The sequence below is a fragment of the Meriones unguiculatus genome, chromosome 11 (genome assembly GCF_030254825.1).
Source record: "Meriones unguiculatus strain TT.TT164.6M chromosome 11, Bangor_MerUng_6.1, whole genome shotgun sequence".
Lineage (NCBI taxonomy): Eukaryota > Metazoa > Chordata > Mammalia > Rodentia > Muridae > Meriones > Meriones unguiculatus.
In genome coordinates, this window is record NC_083359.1 from 19,327,743 (window position 1) to 19,345,213 (window position 17,471).

Below are 17,471 nucleotides of genomic sequence, written 5' to 3' on the forward strand. Positions count from 1 at the left end.
AAAGAATTATGCCTCTCTACTTTGAGGACTTCACACCCAGGCTTCATAGTTGGCCTTTAATTGTCCCTGGGCTTAAAATCCATATTAAAATTGCTTAATGAGCTGCAACTTTGCTGCTGTATAGAAACCAGCAGTTGTCCCTCTGTTGTATAACATGATATTAGTGTATGACTACTGGCTGCAATTTTAACGACTGGGAGATCAAGGGAGGAGAGGCTGAAGTTGATGGTCACCACTGCATAGAGTGGGTTGCAGAAGACGATTACTTGAGATACTTCCCTCTTCCTGCCCTTACTGCCCCCCAGAAAAACCTCAAAGAAAAAAACCCCAAGAAAACAGAACCACAAACATAATGAGGCTTTGTTTTTTTCTAATCCAGAAAATTAAAGACTTGGGTTTCTGTTCAGGACAGTCACCCATGCTCTCCCTTAGTAGCTGATGCATTAAAGTGAACAGAATGGCAAAACCTTCCCTCACACATACTAGAAGAAGCAGCTGAGAGCTCTCAAAGAGGGGAAGGGTTCAAACACATGCATTCTAGCTGTTAACGGTACTCAGATGAAATGAACATAGAAGGGATCAGTGCCAGGCCCAGAATTGGCAAGTCGGTGTACCTCTGTCATGGAAGGCCATACTGCCCTTTTTGATAGACCATGAATTCTGCTATTGCCAGATCTCCACTTCTTCCTTTGGTTCATTGTACCTCACCATAAAGAATTTGCCAGATCCTTCTGTCTCATTACTATGAGTTAGCTACAATCTTAGAGATGACATGTAGTTACAAAAAAAAAAAAAAAAAAAAAAAAAAACTGCCTAAAAATATTCTGTAGGTCTCAGGTTTTTTTTTTTTTTTTTCAAAGAACACAGGAAAGGATGATGTCTAGCAAATATGATGAATTTTAAATCAATCAGCCATGGCAGACCTTAATGCAGACTTTAATGCCAGGAGCCAGAACCACGGCATGAACAATTGCGTCGAAACAGTGAGCTCCAGGACGGCCAGACCACTGTGAACAGATCCTGTCTCAAAAAAGAACTAGTTTGATTTGAACTAGTTGATTTCATTGTTTTTACATACTTGCTTTGATCCATATGATTGAGTCTTCCTATACAGCCTTAACATTCAAGGAAGCAGGGTCTTCCTCCTGTCTCAGCCTCCTGAGAGAGGATTAAAGGCTGGTGGCTCACCTCTTCTGATCCACCCTACACAACCAGGTTGTGATTCAATTACCACGTAGAGTTTTATAAAGGGCCAGTTCTCCACACACTGCTCAGTCTCCAGAATCCCAGGGAAGAGAACACAGCTCTCACTCTGTAATCAACACTCTCTTTCAGCAGTAGGACTCACTGAACCCCGATTCCAAGACCCTGTGGAACACAGCAGAACTCTGAAGACCAATGCAGGTGATATGGAGTATGTGTGTCTGTGTGTTTGGTGGGTGGAGGACACCAACTGTCATGATGTGTTGAGGGTGTCTGGTGTGCCTGTATTTCAGTTCCTCTCAGAAATGTTATAGCCCAATCTATGGGGTGTCTCTGGCATGTGTTTCCTCCCTTCCATGGGAACATGACATCATTTGGTTTCCATTCAGAGAGCCTCATGGAAGGTGTTGTGGACTGTGTTCAGAGCCATGACAACTTGGCAAGACTTGGTTAACTACCATGATCATGAACCTGCCTCCATGCTTCATTTCCACAAGGTTCTCCTCCAGTATTCATGGGAGGCCTTCCCTGCTTACACCAAGGTTTCCCCATAGGTGACAGAGAGGAGTCCTTTGTATTCATGATGCTGGCTCCAGCATCCACTCACAGCTAAGAGACAGAGATTCCTCAAGCAGCTTTGAAAAGGGCTTTACTATTTTCTTTATTCACTTTTCAACAGACACAAGAAAACCAAGGTGAATATTTGAGAAACATCACCACGGAATCCCAAGTGGGATGGAGTGAGAAGAATGCAAAACAAAGACCCTCAGGTATTCAGAGGCAACTCTGAGCAAAAACCCAAAATCTTCTACCATGTTTCATTTTTTGAGACATCCCGCCTTAAGCAAGATCCTAAATGTGAACACCTATACCACGTGTGACAGGGAGAGACATGTGATTGGGGGTCTCTGACTTCTGATCTTCTTGCATGAGATCCAAAGTCTTAGAGGCTGTGTATGCCACGAGGGGAGGGAAGTGGGTAGAATTTAGGTAGGAACAGCATCCCCAGGGAGCACTACTCCTGTGTGAGCCCTTTCGGTTCTGCAATACAATTTCTACAACTGAGGACACCTGCAGTTGCAAATGAGTGTCCTCAATGCTGTTGAGAGCAGGTTAGAAGGCAATCCTGGGCTAGCAAACAAGTGTTCCTAATGTCTTGGTGACTGAATGAGATCGCTTGGCCTTCATAGTGCAGGATGCGTCCCTAAGTTAAGGTATGCAAATAGGTGGCAGCAAAGGCACTCATAGCATCCCTGTGTTCCTTGCAGGTCCTTCCAGTAGCTCATGGAGAGACTCTGAAATCAGGGTCTTCCTGATGGAGTGGGAAGGTGTTGAACAGCAAGTTGGCCACCCAGCCAAGATGGTGCACAAGAAGATCAGTGCTCTGTGCCAGCGCCTTTCTCAGTGGGGCCTGAAGAAGAGCTGGACAAGTTGCTTCTACTTGTTGCTGAGCATGCAGGATCTGCACAGGATTCTTTGTACTGAGAGGCCAAGGGTGGAGCCCCTGTTTTCTCCCTATAAGGAGGCCCTATACAGAATCCTGGGCCCCCATGTCCAGGAAAGCCCTGTCCCAGGTTAGTCTCTTCTGTGTTCATTCCCCTTTCAAGTCCCAGAGAGAGCAGCCTGAGCTGGCCTGTCCTCCATGAGCATAGAGCAGAGTCCACCCTATAGGGAATCCCCATTCCCACAAGCTTCCTTGGCAGAGAACAGAAACCAAGGTCTGTCTTGTCTGTTGGTGTACATTCCACTGTCAGCCCAAGAAAATGGAAATCGGACATGTTCAGGGTGGACCCAGACACACAGGACAGACCATTGCTTAGCAGGACTCAGGGAGATTGAGGATGCCATGCTTAGGAGCTCTGTTTCTTCTTCCCTTCAGGTCCTCTTTGTGATGGGTCTGGTGACCCCCGTCACTCCACGTACTGTCAAACGCCATGGAACCAGCCTTGGGACTATGGTGTCACTGTTCCTAGTGCAGAGCTTCAAGGGAACCCAGTGCCTATGATGTCCGAGGAGGATTCCCTGTTTTCCAGATGGGATCCCTGGAACCCTGACTCCCCGGATCAATTCCACAAGTATATCCTGTCTCTGTGACGGAAGACCTAAGCTTCCAGCAGCCCTGGACCACTGTAGAATAACAGCACCCAGGCACTCAGTGATGTCTGTGATGTTTTCTAAATTATATTTTCTGAAAAAAGAAAAAACCCAGAATCGTGCAATCCAGTGTCTGTGTCCATTTCCCTCTTCTCTCTCATATGAGAAACAAATGTGAAATTAAATAAATGTCTCTACAGTAACTAAACTGCCTTGTCGTGGTCACTTCCGTGGGGTACATGAGTATAGAGGGGCAGTGAATTGTTCTTTGTAGGGGTTCATTCCCTGGAGTCCTGAGACTTGCTCTCTGAAGTCTGTGTCTATCTAATTTTGACCTGGAGATTCCCCTCACAACAGGGCAACATCTGCTCCATACTCAGCTGCTCATGCTGTTTTCATTCTAGTCCTCCTGCCACAGAATGCTTCTTCTTTGTTTCACAGCCTCAAATTTTCCATAAGGCAATAGAAACTGGTGTGAGGTTTCCATTCCACCATAGAAAGTACAAAGGCCATGCTTTACACATTATGATACAAACAAACAAACAAACAAACAAACAAACAGAGGATGAGTCTTAGATCACAAATTGTTTCTGATGGCAGGAAGGAAAGTGAACAGACTGGTGCTTCCAGACTGTGCCCCATAGTCTCATATCCTTGACCGTTTAGTCCACAGAAGGTTGCACTCTTTGTTATGGTTTGGGAGCTATGGTCCTGTTGGTGAAGTGTGTCACTAAAGTTAAGTGTTGATGGTCCCAAGCCACCTGTCATGTCCAAGTTCTGTGCTGTTTTTCTCTGGTTCATGGCTTGAGTTCTCCATCTCCCCATTAGCTGCCCTGCCTTGGGTGACATTTGCTTCTAGTTCCCTACTCATTATAAACGGGGACCATGATGCATTAGAGAGAAGCCAGTGGCAACACCTTCATCACACCATCTGCAAGAAGAGCTGAGTGGTCCTGTGGAAGGGGCAAGGGCTCAGGACACAGGCATTCAGGCTGTTAACAGTGCTCAGATGAACTGTTTCTTTTTCTTTTTTTTTTTTTTTTTGCCCTGTTATTGGAGACAGGTTTCCCTCTGTTTAGCTCTGGCTCTCCTGGGAACTTAGATCTGGAGATGTAATGCCAGGTTCATGGGACCCTCAGAGACCACCAGGAGACGACTGGTTTATAAAAGCAATCAAACTCAGGACTAAAGTCTCACTGACACAGCAGTAGAAAAGTGGGACCCTGAGCTCTGAGTGAGCAGGATTTTTGAAGGGAAGGTCTGTGAGCAGGGGTTTCCATGACAGCAATCAGTGTAATACATGTTTCCACGACAGCACAGAGTGTGGGGCACATGTCTTGATGGTACAGGATTAAGTAAAAGTTAGAGGGGCGAGGTGACCTTCTCTGAGGCACATAACCACAGTTCCTTAAGGCATAGGACCACAATGGCTAAGACATATCATCGCAATGGTTATTCTTCTAAACTATATCTGAAACGTTGGGGAGAGTTTTCCCACCGGATTCCCAACCGATTCTCATGGATTATTGCCAGGGAGATTATCTATTTGCTATAAAGCATTAATTCTGTATTACTCCCTGGAGGCTGTTGCTAGGAGAGTTAACCTTCTTTTCTGCCAAGTGTACATTCTTTGATATTTCCTGGTACCTGAATTCAACTCCCAATCAAGAAGGCTCTTTATTTCCAAATGGATTTATACCCCGGCTAACTTAACCTCTTCATTCCCCCCTTTTCTTGTTATTAAAGAGGCCAATCTTGGGCTCTTACAGTCCATGGTCAGCCTCAAACTGCTGGTACTGGGTTCTGATACTCATCGACTGTATAGTCCCTAGTCTTTGCCTAATATATCCTAACAACTTTTTAAGCATGATCCAATAATGACCAAAAGCAAAAGATCCTGCCTTGGAGCTGTTAGAATTCTGGCTTTGTAATCAAGTACTGTTGTACTAGTTTCTGCTCCAGCTCAGCAGGTCCCCAAGATAATAGCTAATGTCAGGGAGTCCCCTTGGACCTAGGATTTCAGCCTGTTAGGTGGGATTTGGGGCCGAGGATCTCCTTTTCTGAAACTGCTTCAGCGCTGACAATAGAACCATTGGCATCAGGGGCTAGGAAGGCTGAAATGCCAGCCAAAGTTTGGGCAATGGGGCATTCCTCAGAAGCTTATGGATAGGTGATCCATCCGAGGAGGCAGTGAGCAATCATGTCAGCGTCCAGCAAGTTCAGATCTCAGCTCCATTCTTTTGAATGAGCCAGACCTTTTCTTGATTTTTAGACCATATAAAATTTTTATCAGAACCCTTTTCATTATTCTATCATTTTGACATAATGTATTATAAAAACTTCAATTTTCTTAATTGGCTCAACTAATATGGCTTGGTTTCGTTTGGTAAAATTAACAGAATGAATCTCAAAGTCTTTTGTCCATCCCCAAAGAATTGGGAAACTGTTTCAAGTGCCCTGTTAGAATGCCCAAGTTCATTGACTAAAATGCCTGATAAACCTCAAAATATTTCTTAGCCTTAAACATAATTTTTAAACCTGTTGTTGCAATATCAAAATAAGTTACCCATTTTAGAAATGAAGTCAGAAAATATAAGCAAAATTTTAAAGGTCAAAATCAAATTTTTATCACTGCAAACATTTCATTCAGTACTTTTAAAATCAATACCACGTGTATTATTTTGATGTTGGCGGCTAGCAAGACATATATATATATATATACAAGTTCTTATATACAAACACATGGAGGTGCAGTTTTAATATTTTATAGTTTCAAACCTTATGATTTTTATAAACCTTTTTTATAAGACAGGACAGAAATCGTGTAAAGTCTTAATCCATTTAGTAATCCATAATCAGACATCAACATATATGTTCATATATATATAAAACACAGTTACCTTATATATCCAAAACCAACAAACAAAACTATAAATCTTAATTTTATTCCCTTTAGCTGTAATTTCAAGGGAGGAACATCTTGCTACCCTTTGAATCCAATATTTATGACCATAGAGGCTTGCAGCTTTCTTATTGAGAGGTTCCTTTTTCCCCTGTAAGAGTTGTCTGCTTGCACAGAAGCCTTCAACATTTTTCAAAACCTGTTGTATCAATTTGAGCAGTAGCATCAGTCTGAAGGTTGGGTACTATAGGGGCTGACATCCCATATATAATCTCAAAGGGAGTTAAATCTAGCTGGTAAGGGGAATTCCTAACCCTATAAATGGAAAGGAGAGGAACATCACTCAGTCAGCGCCAGTCTATAAGGTCAGTTTACTGAAGGTGTCTTTTAATGTTTTATTTATTTTCTCTATCGCTCCTGAACTTTGGGGCCTATATCTCCAATCTGCAGCAATAAACTTAGCTACACTCTGACTTACCTTTGACACAATTGCTGGTCCAAGCATCCAGAGTTCAGCACTAAAGCCATTAATGTATTTCTGCCTAACATTCCAATGTAACATGGAGATGGGGACTAAAAATACATGCTAAGAAGAACTGACAAAAAGTGGCCCAGCTCTATTGGTGGCTGATTACCTACAGCTGTACCCACAGTTAAAATGTTAGAGTTTCAGATCATGGATACACTTAACTGTTGCTCATTCCATTGTAGGCAGTTTTACCTGTTACTCACAAAATGTTTCAGGAAATCAAAAAGTCATGAGACCTGAATTTGAGATAGCTCAAACAGAGCTCAGATGAGTTTTTTCCCTGGTCTGGGGATTCCTCACTTTTCCCATTTATTAGACAAATTTTAATTTCTGTTTCTACTTTAAATTTGTCTCAGCAGATTTTCACCTGGTTGAGACTGCAAGCTGAGATCTGAACTTCCTGGAAGCTGACATGATTACTCACTGCCTCCTCGTATGGACCACCTAACCAGACACTTCTGAGGACTGCCCCTTTGCCCCTGCTGCGAACGGTAGTTTCAGAAGACGAGACCACCGGCCCAATATCCCGCCTACAGGCTGAAATGCCAAGTCAAAGGGGGCTCCCTGACATTATCTATTACCTTGGGGATTGCTTTTCCACACACACAATGCTTTCCCGCCACTACCTGTCTCCTCCACTGTTTCCCTGGTTTTGTGCCTTTTGGTAAAGATATTGCCAGGCTCCTCTTGTTATAAACGATGATGAAAATACCCCCATTCTCTTTTACCAATAAAGACTCAGGAGTCAGCTGCTGGGGTGCAAACTTGGTAGCTCTGAGAGACAGAGAAACCACCCAGCTGACCTTCCTTCTATGCACAGGTCTGAATGGAAACAACTCAAAAGTCTCACTAGCACAAAGTCAGTCAAGGAGGAAAACCCCAAAAACCCAAGCCCCCAAAGCCAGGGAACAGAGGACCTGAAGCCTAAGCTAAAGTCAGAGGTTGAGGTAAAGCCCCTTCTTCTCCAAGCTGTCTTTAAAGATACCCCAGCCATACACACACACAATTCACAGTCCCTCCTACACCCTAATCTTGGCAACAGGTGTCTTGCTCTGAAAGTTGACTTAGGGTTAGATCCAGTAGCCAGAGAGCTCTTGAACCTAACTTGATTAGATCGTATTTAATAAAGAGATCTCTTGGATTAAAGGTGTGTGCTAGGGCTAGAAGAGCCACACCATTATAAGCTGTTTAGGAGAACAAAAAGCTTTTGGATTAAAGGTGTGTTTGTTATGATTCAACCAAACAGTAGAGAGGGTTTTGGAATTCGCAATTTTGGTGTTCAAACTAGACTAAATATTGTACAAGAAACTTAACTGCCCCAATTTCTATGGGTTGGCTACTAGCTTAGAGAGTCTTCTTCTTTATTAATTCATTTTTTTTGTGAAGACAGGCTTTCACTGCGAACCAGATGCCCTGCCTTCTGAGTGCCGGGATTAAAAGCATGGGTGACCACGCCCAGCTGAGAGACCATTGACAATTGCCGAATAATGGACTAAAAGCATTCTGTAGGTCTCAGGTTGTCTTTCAAAGTTCAGAAGAAGGAAAGATGTCTAACAAGTATGTTCAGTTTTAAATTGGCCAGCCATGGCAGCCCATATCTTTAATCCCAGGAGCCAGAACCACGGCAAAGACTGTTGCTTTGAAATACTGAGTTCCAGGATGGCCAGACCTCTGTCAATAGACCCTGTCTCAAAAGGGGAATTTGAACTAGTTGAGGTCATTTCTTGTACATACTTGCTTTGATCTATACAATTGGGTCTAACTACACAGCCTTAACACTCAAGAAAGCAGGGCCTTCCTCCTGCCTCAGCCTCCTAAGAGGGGATTAAAGGCTGCTGGCTCACCTCTTCTGATCCGCCCTACACAAACAGGTTGTGATTCAATTACCACGTAGAGCTTTATAAAGGGCCAGTTCTCCACACAATGCTCAGTCTCCAGAATCCCAGGGAAGAGAACACAGCTCTACCTCCTCACTCCACACTCTCAGCCACCAGGACTCACAGAGCCCCAGTTCCAAGACCCTGTGGAGTAGATCAGGCCTCTGGAGAGTAATGCAGGTGACTTGTAGTGGTGTGAATGAGTGAGTGAGTGTGTGTGTGTGTGTGTTTGGAGGTGGGAGGAGAGGACACCAACTGTCATGATGTGTTGAGGGTGTCTGGTTTGCCTGTTTCAGTTCCTCTCAGAAATGTTATAGCCCAATCTATGGGGTGTCTCTGGCATGTATCTCCTCCCTTCCATGGGAACATGACATCATTTGGTTTCCATTCAGGGAGCCTCATGGAAGGTGTTGTGGACTGTGTTCAGAGCCATGACTCTTGGCAAGACTAGGTTAACTACCGTGATCATGAACCTGCCTCCAGGATTCATTTCCACAGGGTTCTCCTCCAGTATTCATGGGAGGCCTTCCCTGCTTACACCAAGGTTTCCCCATAGGTGACAGAGAGGAGTCCTTTGTCTTCATGATGCTGGCTCCATCATCCACTCACAGCTAAGAGACAGAGATTCCTCAAGCAGGAAAAGGGCTTTACTATTCTCTTTATTCACTTTTCAACAGACACAAGAAAACCAAGGTGAATATTTGAGAAACATCACCACGGAATCCCAAGTGGGATGGAGTGAGAAGAATGCAAGACAAAGACCCTCAGGTATTCAGAGGCAACTCTGAGCAAAAACCCAAAATCTTCTACCATGTTTCATTTTTTGAGATATCCTGCTGTAGGCAAGATCCCAAATGTGAACACCTGTACCGTGTGTGCCAGGGACAGACTGGAGGTTGGGGGTCTCTGACTTCTGTTCTTCTTGCATGAGATCCAAAGTCTTAGAGGCTGTGTGTGCCACCAGGGGAGGGAAGTGGGTAGAATTTAGGTAGGGACAGCATCCCCAGGGAGCACTACTCCTGTGTGAGCCCTTTCTGTTCTGTATTACATTTTCTACAACTGAGGACACCTGCAGTTGCAAATGAGTGTCCTCAATGCCATTGAGAGCAGGTTAGAGGATAATCCCCGGCTAGCAAGCAAGTGTTCTGTTGTAAATGGTAATTAATATTTACTATTGGTTTATCTTCTGCCAATGCTGCCTTTGATCCTAAACTGTATAACCAAATCACCACACAGAGACTGGGTTTTTAGTTAACCTAGAACACAGTGCTGGGCAATATTTACTCCCTCCCAAACCTTCAAGCCCTCAGTTTCCTAACATTTAGATTTCCCACATTATACTTGCTTTCTGTAATTTTAGGTTTGGTTCATGCTCCACCTCCTCCAAGATCTCTCCTCCAGCTCTGCTCTCCTTTCTCTCCTCCTCTCTCTCCTCCCACTCCTTTCCCTCCTTCTGTCTTCTCCCCTCTTTTCTGTCCTCTAGCTCCTCCATGCTCAACATTGTATGTAGTTGCTTTATCTTTGTCTTGTTTACGCAAGAGTTGAGACAGGATGCTTATAATGAGTATCACAATGCAATATCCGGATTGAAACCAGAGAGTTGGAGGTGGGGAAATCAGCGTTTGAATTAAGAAGGGTAAGGCCTATACATTTTAAAAGAACATTATACCGACAGTGTTCCTAATGTCTTGGTGACTGAATGAGTTGTCTTTGCAATCACAGTGCAGGAAGAATCCCTATGTTAAGGTGTGTAAATGGGTGGCAGCAAAGGCACTCATCGCAGCCCTGTGTTCCTTGCAGGTCCTTCCAGTAGCTCATGGACAGACTATGAGATCAGGATCTTCCTGATGGAGTGGGAAGGTGTTGAACAGCAAGTTGGCCACCCAGGCAAGAAGGTGCACAAGAAGACCAGAGCTCTGTGCCAGCGCCTCTCTCAGTGGGGCCTGAAGAAGAGCTGGACGAGTTGCTTCTACTTGTTGCTGAGCCTGCACGATCTGCACAGGATTCTTTGTACTGAGAGACCAAGGGTGCAGCCCCTGTTTTCTCCCTATAGGGAGGCCCTGTACAGAATCCTGGGCCCCCATGTTCAGGAAAGCCCTGTCCCAGGTTAGTCTCTTCTGTGTTCATTCACCTTTCAAGTCCCAGAGAGAGCAGCCTGAGCTGGCCTGTCCTCCATGAGCATAGAGCAGAGTCCACCCTGCAGGGAATCCCCATTCTCACAGGCTTCTCTGGCAGAGAGCAAAAACCAAGGTCTGTCTTGCTCTTGGTGTACTTTCCACTGTCTACCCAAGGGAATAGAAATCGGACATGTTCAGGGTGGACCCAGACACACAGGACAGACCATTGCATAGCAGGACTCAGGGAGAGTGAGTATGCCTTGCTTAGGAGCTCTGATTCTTCTTCCTTTCAGGTCCTCTTTGTGATGGGTCTGGTGACCCCCAACTCTCCATGTATTGTCATCCTTCCTGGAACCAGCCTTGGGACTATGGTGTCCCTGTTCCTCGTGCAGAGCTTCAAGGGAACCCAGTGCCTATGATGTCCAAGGAGGATTCCCTGTTTTCCAGATGGAAGCCCTGGAACCCCGACTACCATCTTTCAGCTCCACACCTGCATCCTGCCTCTGTGCCAGGAGATTCAAGCTTCCAGCAGCCCTGGTCCACTGCAGAATAACAGCACCCAGACACTCACTGAAGTCTGTGCTGTTTTTTAAAGTGTATTTCCTGAAAAAAACCCAGAATCGTGCAACCCTGTGTCTGTGTCCATTTCCCTCTCCTATCTCCTATGAGAAACAAATGTGAAATTAAATAAATGTCTCTACAGTAACTCAAATGCCTTGTCTTGGTCACTTCCGCAGTCAATTGTTCTTTGTAGGGGTTCATTCCCTGGAGTCCTGAGACTTGCTCTCTGCAGTCTGTGTCTATCTAACTTTGACCTGGAGATTCCTCTCACAACAGGGCAACATCTGCTCCATACTCAGCTGCTCATGCTGTTTTCATTCTAGTTCTCCTGCCACAGAATGCTTCTTCTTTGTTTCACAGCCTCAAATTTTCCATAAGGCAATGGAAACTGGTGTGAGGTTTCCATTCCACCATAGAAAGTACAAAAGCCATGCTTTATACAGTATGATACAAACAAACAAACAAACAAACAAATAAACAAACAAACAAACAGAGGATGAGTCTTAGATCACAAATTGTTTCTGATGGCAGGAAGGAAAGTGAACAGACTGGTGCTTCCAGACTGTGACCCATACTTTCACATCCTTGACCTTTTAGTCCACAGAAGGTTGCATTCTTTGTTATGGTTTGGGAGCTATGGTCCTGTTGGTGAAGTGTGTCACTAAAGTTAAGTGTTGATGGTCCCAAGCCACCTGTCATGTCCCAGTTCTCTGCTGTTTTCCTCTGGTTCATGGCTTGAGTTCTCCATCTCCCCATTAGCTGCCCTGCCTTGGGTGACATTTGCTTCTAGTTCCCTACTCATTATAAACGGGGACCATGATGCATTAGAGAGAAGCCAGTGGCAACACCTTCATCACACCATCTGTAAGAAGAGCTGAGTGGTCCTGTGGAAGGGGCAAGGGCTCAGGACACAGGCATTCAGGCTGTTAACAGTGCTCAGATGAACTTTTTTTTTTTTTTTTTTTTTTTTGCCCTGTTTTTGGAGACAGGTTTCCCTCTGTTTAGCTCTGGCTCTCCTGGGAACTTAGATCTGGAGATGTAATGCCAGGTTCATGGGACCCTCAGAGACCACCAGGAGATGACTGGTTCATAAAAGCAATCAAACTCAGGACTAAAGTCTCACTGACACAGCAGTAGAAAAGTGGGACCCTGAGCTCTGAGTGAGCAGGATTTTTGAAGGGAAGGTCTGTGAGCAGGGGTTTCCATGACAGCAATCAGTGTAATACATGATTCCACGACAGCACAGAGTGTGGGGCACATGTCTTGATGGTACAGGATTAAGTAAGAGTTAGAGGGGCGAGGTGACCTTCTCTGAGGCACATAACCACAGTTCCTTAAGGCATAGGACCACAATGGCTAAGGCATATCATCACAATGGCTATTCTTCTAAACTATATCTGAAACGTTGGGGAGAGTTTTCCCACTGGATTCCCAACCAATTCTCATGGATTATTGCCAGGGAGATTATTTATTTTCTATAAAGCATTAATTCTGTATTACTCCCTGGAGGCTGTTGCTAGGAGAGTTAACCTTCTTTTCTGCCAAGTGTACATTCTTTGATATTTCCTGGTACCTGAATTCAACTCCCAATCAAGAAGGCTCTTTATTTCCAAATGGAGTTATACCCAGGCTAACTTAACCTCTTCATTCCCCCCTTTTCTTGTTATTAAAGAGGCCAATCTTGGGCTCTTACAGTCCATGGTCAGCCTCAAACTGCTGGTACTGGGTTCTTATACTCATCGACTGTATTATCCCTAGTCTTTGCCTAATATATCCTAACAACTTTTTAAGCATGATCCAATAATGACCAAAAGCAAAAGATCCTGCCTTGGAGCTGTTAGAATTCTGGCTTTGTAATCAAGTACTGTTGTACTAGTTTCTGCTCCAGCTCAGCAGGTCCCCAAGATAATAGCTAATGTCAGGGAGTCCCCTTGGACCTAGGATTTCAGCCTGTTAGGTGGGATTTGGGGCCGAGGATCTCCTTTTCTGAAACTGCTTCAGCGCTGACAATAGAACCATTGGCATCAGGGGCTAGGAAGGCTGAAATGCCAGCCAAAGTTTGGGCAATGGGGCATTCCTCAGAAACTTATGGATAGGTGATCCATCCGAGGAGGCAGTGAGCAATCATGTCAGCGTCCAGCAAGTTCAGATCTCAGCTCCATTCTTTTGAATGAGCCAGACCTTTTCTTGATTTTTAGACCATATAAAATTTTTATCAGAACCCTTTTCATTATTCTATCATTTTGATATAATATATTATAAAAACTTCAATTTTCTTAATTGGCTCAACTAATATGGCTTGGTTTCATTTGGTAAAATTAACAGAATGAATCCCAAAGTCTTTTGTCCATCCCCAAAGAATTGAGAAACTGTTTCAAGTGCCCTGTTAGAATGCCCAAGTTCATTGTCTAAAATGCCTGATAAACCTCAAAATATTTCTTAGCCTTAAACATAATTTTTAAACCTGTTGTTGTAATATCAAAATAAGTTACCCATTTTAGAAATGAAGTCAGAAAATATAAGCAAAATTTTAAAGGTCAAAATCAAATTTTTATCACTGCAAACATTTCATTCAGTACTTTTAAAATCAATACCACGTGTATTATTTTGATGTTGGCAGCTAGCAAGACATATATGTATATATACAAGTTCTTATATACAAACACATGGAGGTGCAGTTTTAATATTTTATAGTTTCAAACCTTATGATTTTATAAACCTTTTTTTAAAGACAGGACAGAAATCGTGTAAAGTCTTAATCCATTTAGTAATCCATAATCAGACATCAACATATATGTTCATATATATAAAAAACACAGTTACCTTATATATCCAAAACCAACAAACAAAACTATAAATCTTAATTTTATTCCCTTTAGCTGTAATTTCAAGGGAGGAACATCTTGCTACCCATTGAATCCAATATTTATGACCATAGAGGCTTGCAGCTTTCTTATTGAGAGGTTGCTGTTTCCCCTCTAAGAGCTGTCTGCTTGCACAGAAGCCTTCAACATTTTTCAAAACCTTTTGTATCAATTTGAGCAGTAGCATCAGTCTGAAGGTTGGGTACTATAGGGGCTGACATCCCATATATAATCTCAAAGGGAATTAAATCTAGCTGGTAAGGGGAATTCCTAACCCTATAAATGGAAAGGAGAGGAACATCACTCAGTCAGCGCCAGTCTATAAGGTCAGTTTACTGAAGGTGTCTTTTAATGTTTTATTTATTTTCTCTATCGCTCCTGAACTTTGGGGCCTATATCTCCAATCTGCAGCAATAAACTTAGCTACACTCTGACTTACCTTTGACACAATTGCTGGTCCAAGCATCCAGAGTTCAGCACTAAAGCCATTAATGTATTTCTGCCTAACTTTCCAATGTAACATGGAGATGGGGACTAAAAATACATGCTAAGAAGAACTGACAAAAAGTGGCCCAGCTCTATTGGTGGCTGATTACCTACAGCTGTACCCACAGTTAAAATGTTAGAGTTTCAGATCATGGATACACTTAACTGTTGCTCATTCCATTGTAGGCAGTTTTACCTGTTACTCACAAAATGTTTCAGGAAATCAAAAAGTCATGAGACCTGAATTTGAGATAGCTCAAACAGACCTCAGATGAGTTTTTTCCCTGGTCTGGGGATTCCTCACTTTTCCCATTTATTAGACAAATTTTAATTTCTGTTTCTACTTTAAATTTGTCTCAGCAGATTTTCACCTGGTTGAGACTGCAAGCTGAGATCTGAACTTCCTGGAAGCTGACATGATTACTCACTGCCTCCTCGTATGGACCACCTAACCAGACACTTCTGAGGACTGCCCCTTTGCCCCTGCTGCGAACGGTAGTTTCAGAAGACGAGACCACCGGCCCAATATCCCGCCTACAGGCTGAAATGCCAAGTCAAAGGGGGCTCCCTGACATTATCTATTACCTTGGGGATTGCTTTTCCACACACACAATGCTTTCCCGCCACTACCTGTCTCCTCCACTGTTTCCCTGGTTTTGTGCCTTTTGGTAAAGATATTGCCAGGCTCCTCTTGTTATAAACGATGATGAAAATACCCCCATTCTCTTTTACCAATAAAGACTCAGGAGTCAGCTGCTGGGGTGCAAACTTGGTAGCTCTGAGAGACAGAGAAACCACCCAGCTGACCTTCCTTCTATGCACAGGTCTGAATTGAAACAACTCAAAAGTCTCACTAGCACAAAGTCAGTCAAGGAGGAAAACCCCAAAAACCCAAGCCCCCAAAGCCAGGGAACAGAGGACCTGAAGCCTAAGCTAAAGTCAGAGGTTGAGGTAAAGCCCCTTCTTCTCCAAGCTGTCTTTAAAGATCCCCCAGGCATACACACACACAATTCACAGTCCCTCCTACACCCTAATCTTGGCAACAGGTGTCTTGCTCTGAAAGTTGACTTAGGGTTAGATCCAGTAGCCAGAGAGCTCTTGAACCTAACTTGATTAGATCGTATTTAATAAAGAGATCTCTTGGATTAAAGGTGTGTGCTAGGGCTAGAAGAGCCACACCATTATAAGCTGTTTAGGAGAACAAAAAGCTTTTGGATTAAAGGTGTGTTTGTTATGATTCAACCAAACAGTAGAGAGGGTTTTGGAATTCGCAATTTTGGTGTTCAAACTAGACTAAATATTGTACAAGAAACTTAACTGCCCCAATTTCTATGGGTTGGCTACTAGCTTAGAGAGTCTTCTTCTTTATTAATTCATTTTTTTTGTGAAGACAGGCTTTCACTGCGAACCAGATGCCCTGCCTTCTGAGTGCCGGGATTAAAAGCATGGGTGACCACGCCCAGCTGAGAGACCATTGACAATTGCCGAATAATGGACTAAAAGCATTCTGTAGGTCTCAGGTTGTCTTTCAAAGTTCAGAAGAAGGAAAGATGTCTAACAAGTATGTTCAGTTTTAAATTGGCCAGCCATGGCAGCCCATATCTTTAATCCCAGGAGCCAGAACCACGGCAAAGACTGTTGCTTTGAAATACTGAGTTCCAGGATGGCCAGACCTCTGTCAATAGACCCTGTCTCAAAAGGGGAATTTGAACTAGTTGAGGTCATTTCTTGTACATACTTGCTTTGATCTATACAATTGGGTCTAACTACACAGCCTTAACACTCAAGAAAGCAGGGCCTTCCTCCTGCCTCAGCCTCCTAAGAGGGGATTAAAGGCTGCTGGCTCACCTCTTCTGATCCGCCCTACACAAACAGGTTGTGATTCAATTACCACGTAGAGCTTTATAAAGGGCCAGTTCTCCACACAATGCTCAGTCTCCAGAATCCCAGGGAAGAGAACACAGCTCTACCTCCTCACTCCACACTCTCAGCCACCAGGACTCACAGAGCCCCAGTTCCAAGACCCTGTGGAGTAGATCAGGCCTCTGGAGAGTAATGCAGGTGACTTGTAGTGGTGTGAATGAGTGAGTGAGTGTGTGTGTGTGTGTGTTTGGAGGTGGGAGGAGAGGACACCAACTGTCATGATGTGTTGAGGGTGTCTGGTTTGCCTGTTTCAGTTCCTCTCAGAAATGTTATAGCCCAATCTATGGGGTGTCTCTGGCATGTATCTCCTCCCTTCCATGGGAACATGACATCATTTGGTTTCCATTCAGGGAGCCTCATGGAAGGTGTTGTGGACTGTGTTCAGAGCCATGACTCTTGGCAAGACTAGGTTAACTACTGTGATCGTGAACCTGCCTAGAGGATTCATTTCCACAGGGTTCTCCTCCAGTATTCATGGGAGGCCTTCCCTGCTTACACCAAGGTTTCCCCATAGGTGACAGAGAGGAGTCCTTTGTCTTCATGATGCTGGCTCCATCATCCACTCACAGCTAAGAGACAGAGATTCCTCAAGCAGGAAAAGGGCTTTACTATTCTCTTTATTCACTTTTCAACAGACACAAGAAAACCAAGGTGAATATTTGAGAAACATCACCACGGAATCCCAAGTGGGATGGAGTGAGAAGAATGCAAGACAAAGACCCTCAGGTATTCAGAGGCAACTCTGAGCAAAAACCCAAAATCTTCTACCATGTTTCATTTTTTGAGATATCCTGCTGTAGGCAAGATCCCAAATGTGAACACCTGTACCGTGTGTGCCAGGGACAGACTGGAGGTTGGGGGTCTCTGACTTCTGTTCTTCTTGCATGAGATCCAAAGTCTTAGAGGCTGTGTGTG

At 43.9% G+C, this 17,471-nt stretch overlaps 1 protein-coding gene across 1 annotated transcript in view; it reads left to right on the top strand.

Annotated features, from left to right (window-relative positions):
• Positions 1-11,344, top strand: part of LOC110564341 (uncharacterized) — a 21,337-nt gene extending 9,993 nt beyond the window's left edge. The window contains exons 2-7 of the mRNA XM_060365057.1: positions 2,472-2,777; positions 3,083-3,278; positions 7,549-7,675; positions 9,283-9,373; positions 10,406-10,711; positions 11,016-11,344. Coding sequence (XP_060221040.1) covers positions 2,472-2,777; positions 3,083-3,278; positions 7,549-7,675; positions 9,283-9,373; positions 10,406-10,711; positions 11,016-11,275 — 1,286 coding nt within the window. The 3' untranslated portion in view covers positions 11,276-11,344. The remainder of the gene's footprint in view (positions 1-2,471; positions 2,778-3,082; positions 3,279-7,548; positions 7,676-9,282; positions 9,374-10,405; positions 10,712-11,015) is intronic.
• The last annotated feature ends 6,127 nt before the right edge of the window (positions 11,345-17,471 follow it).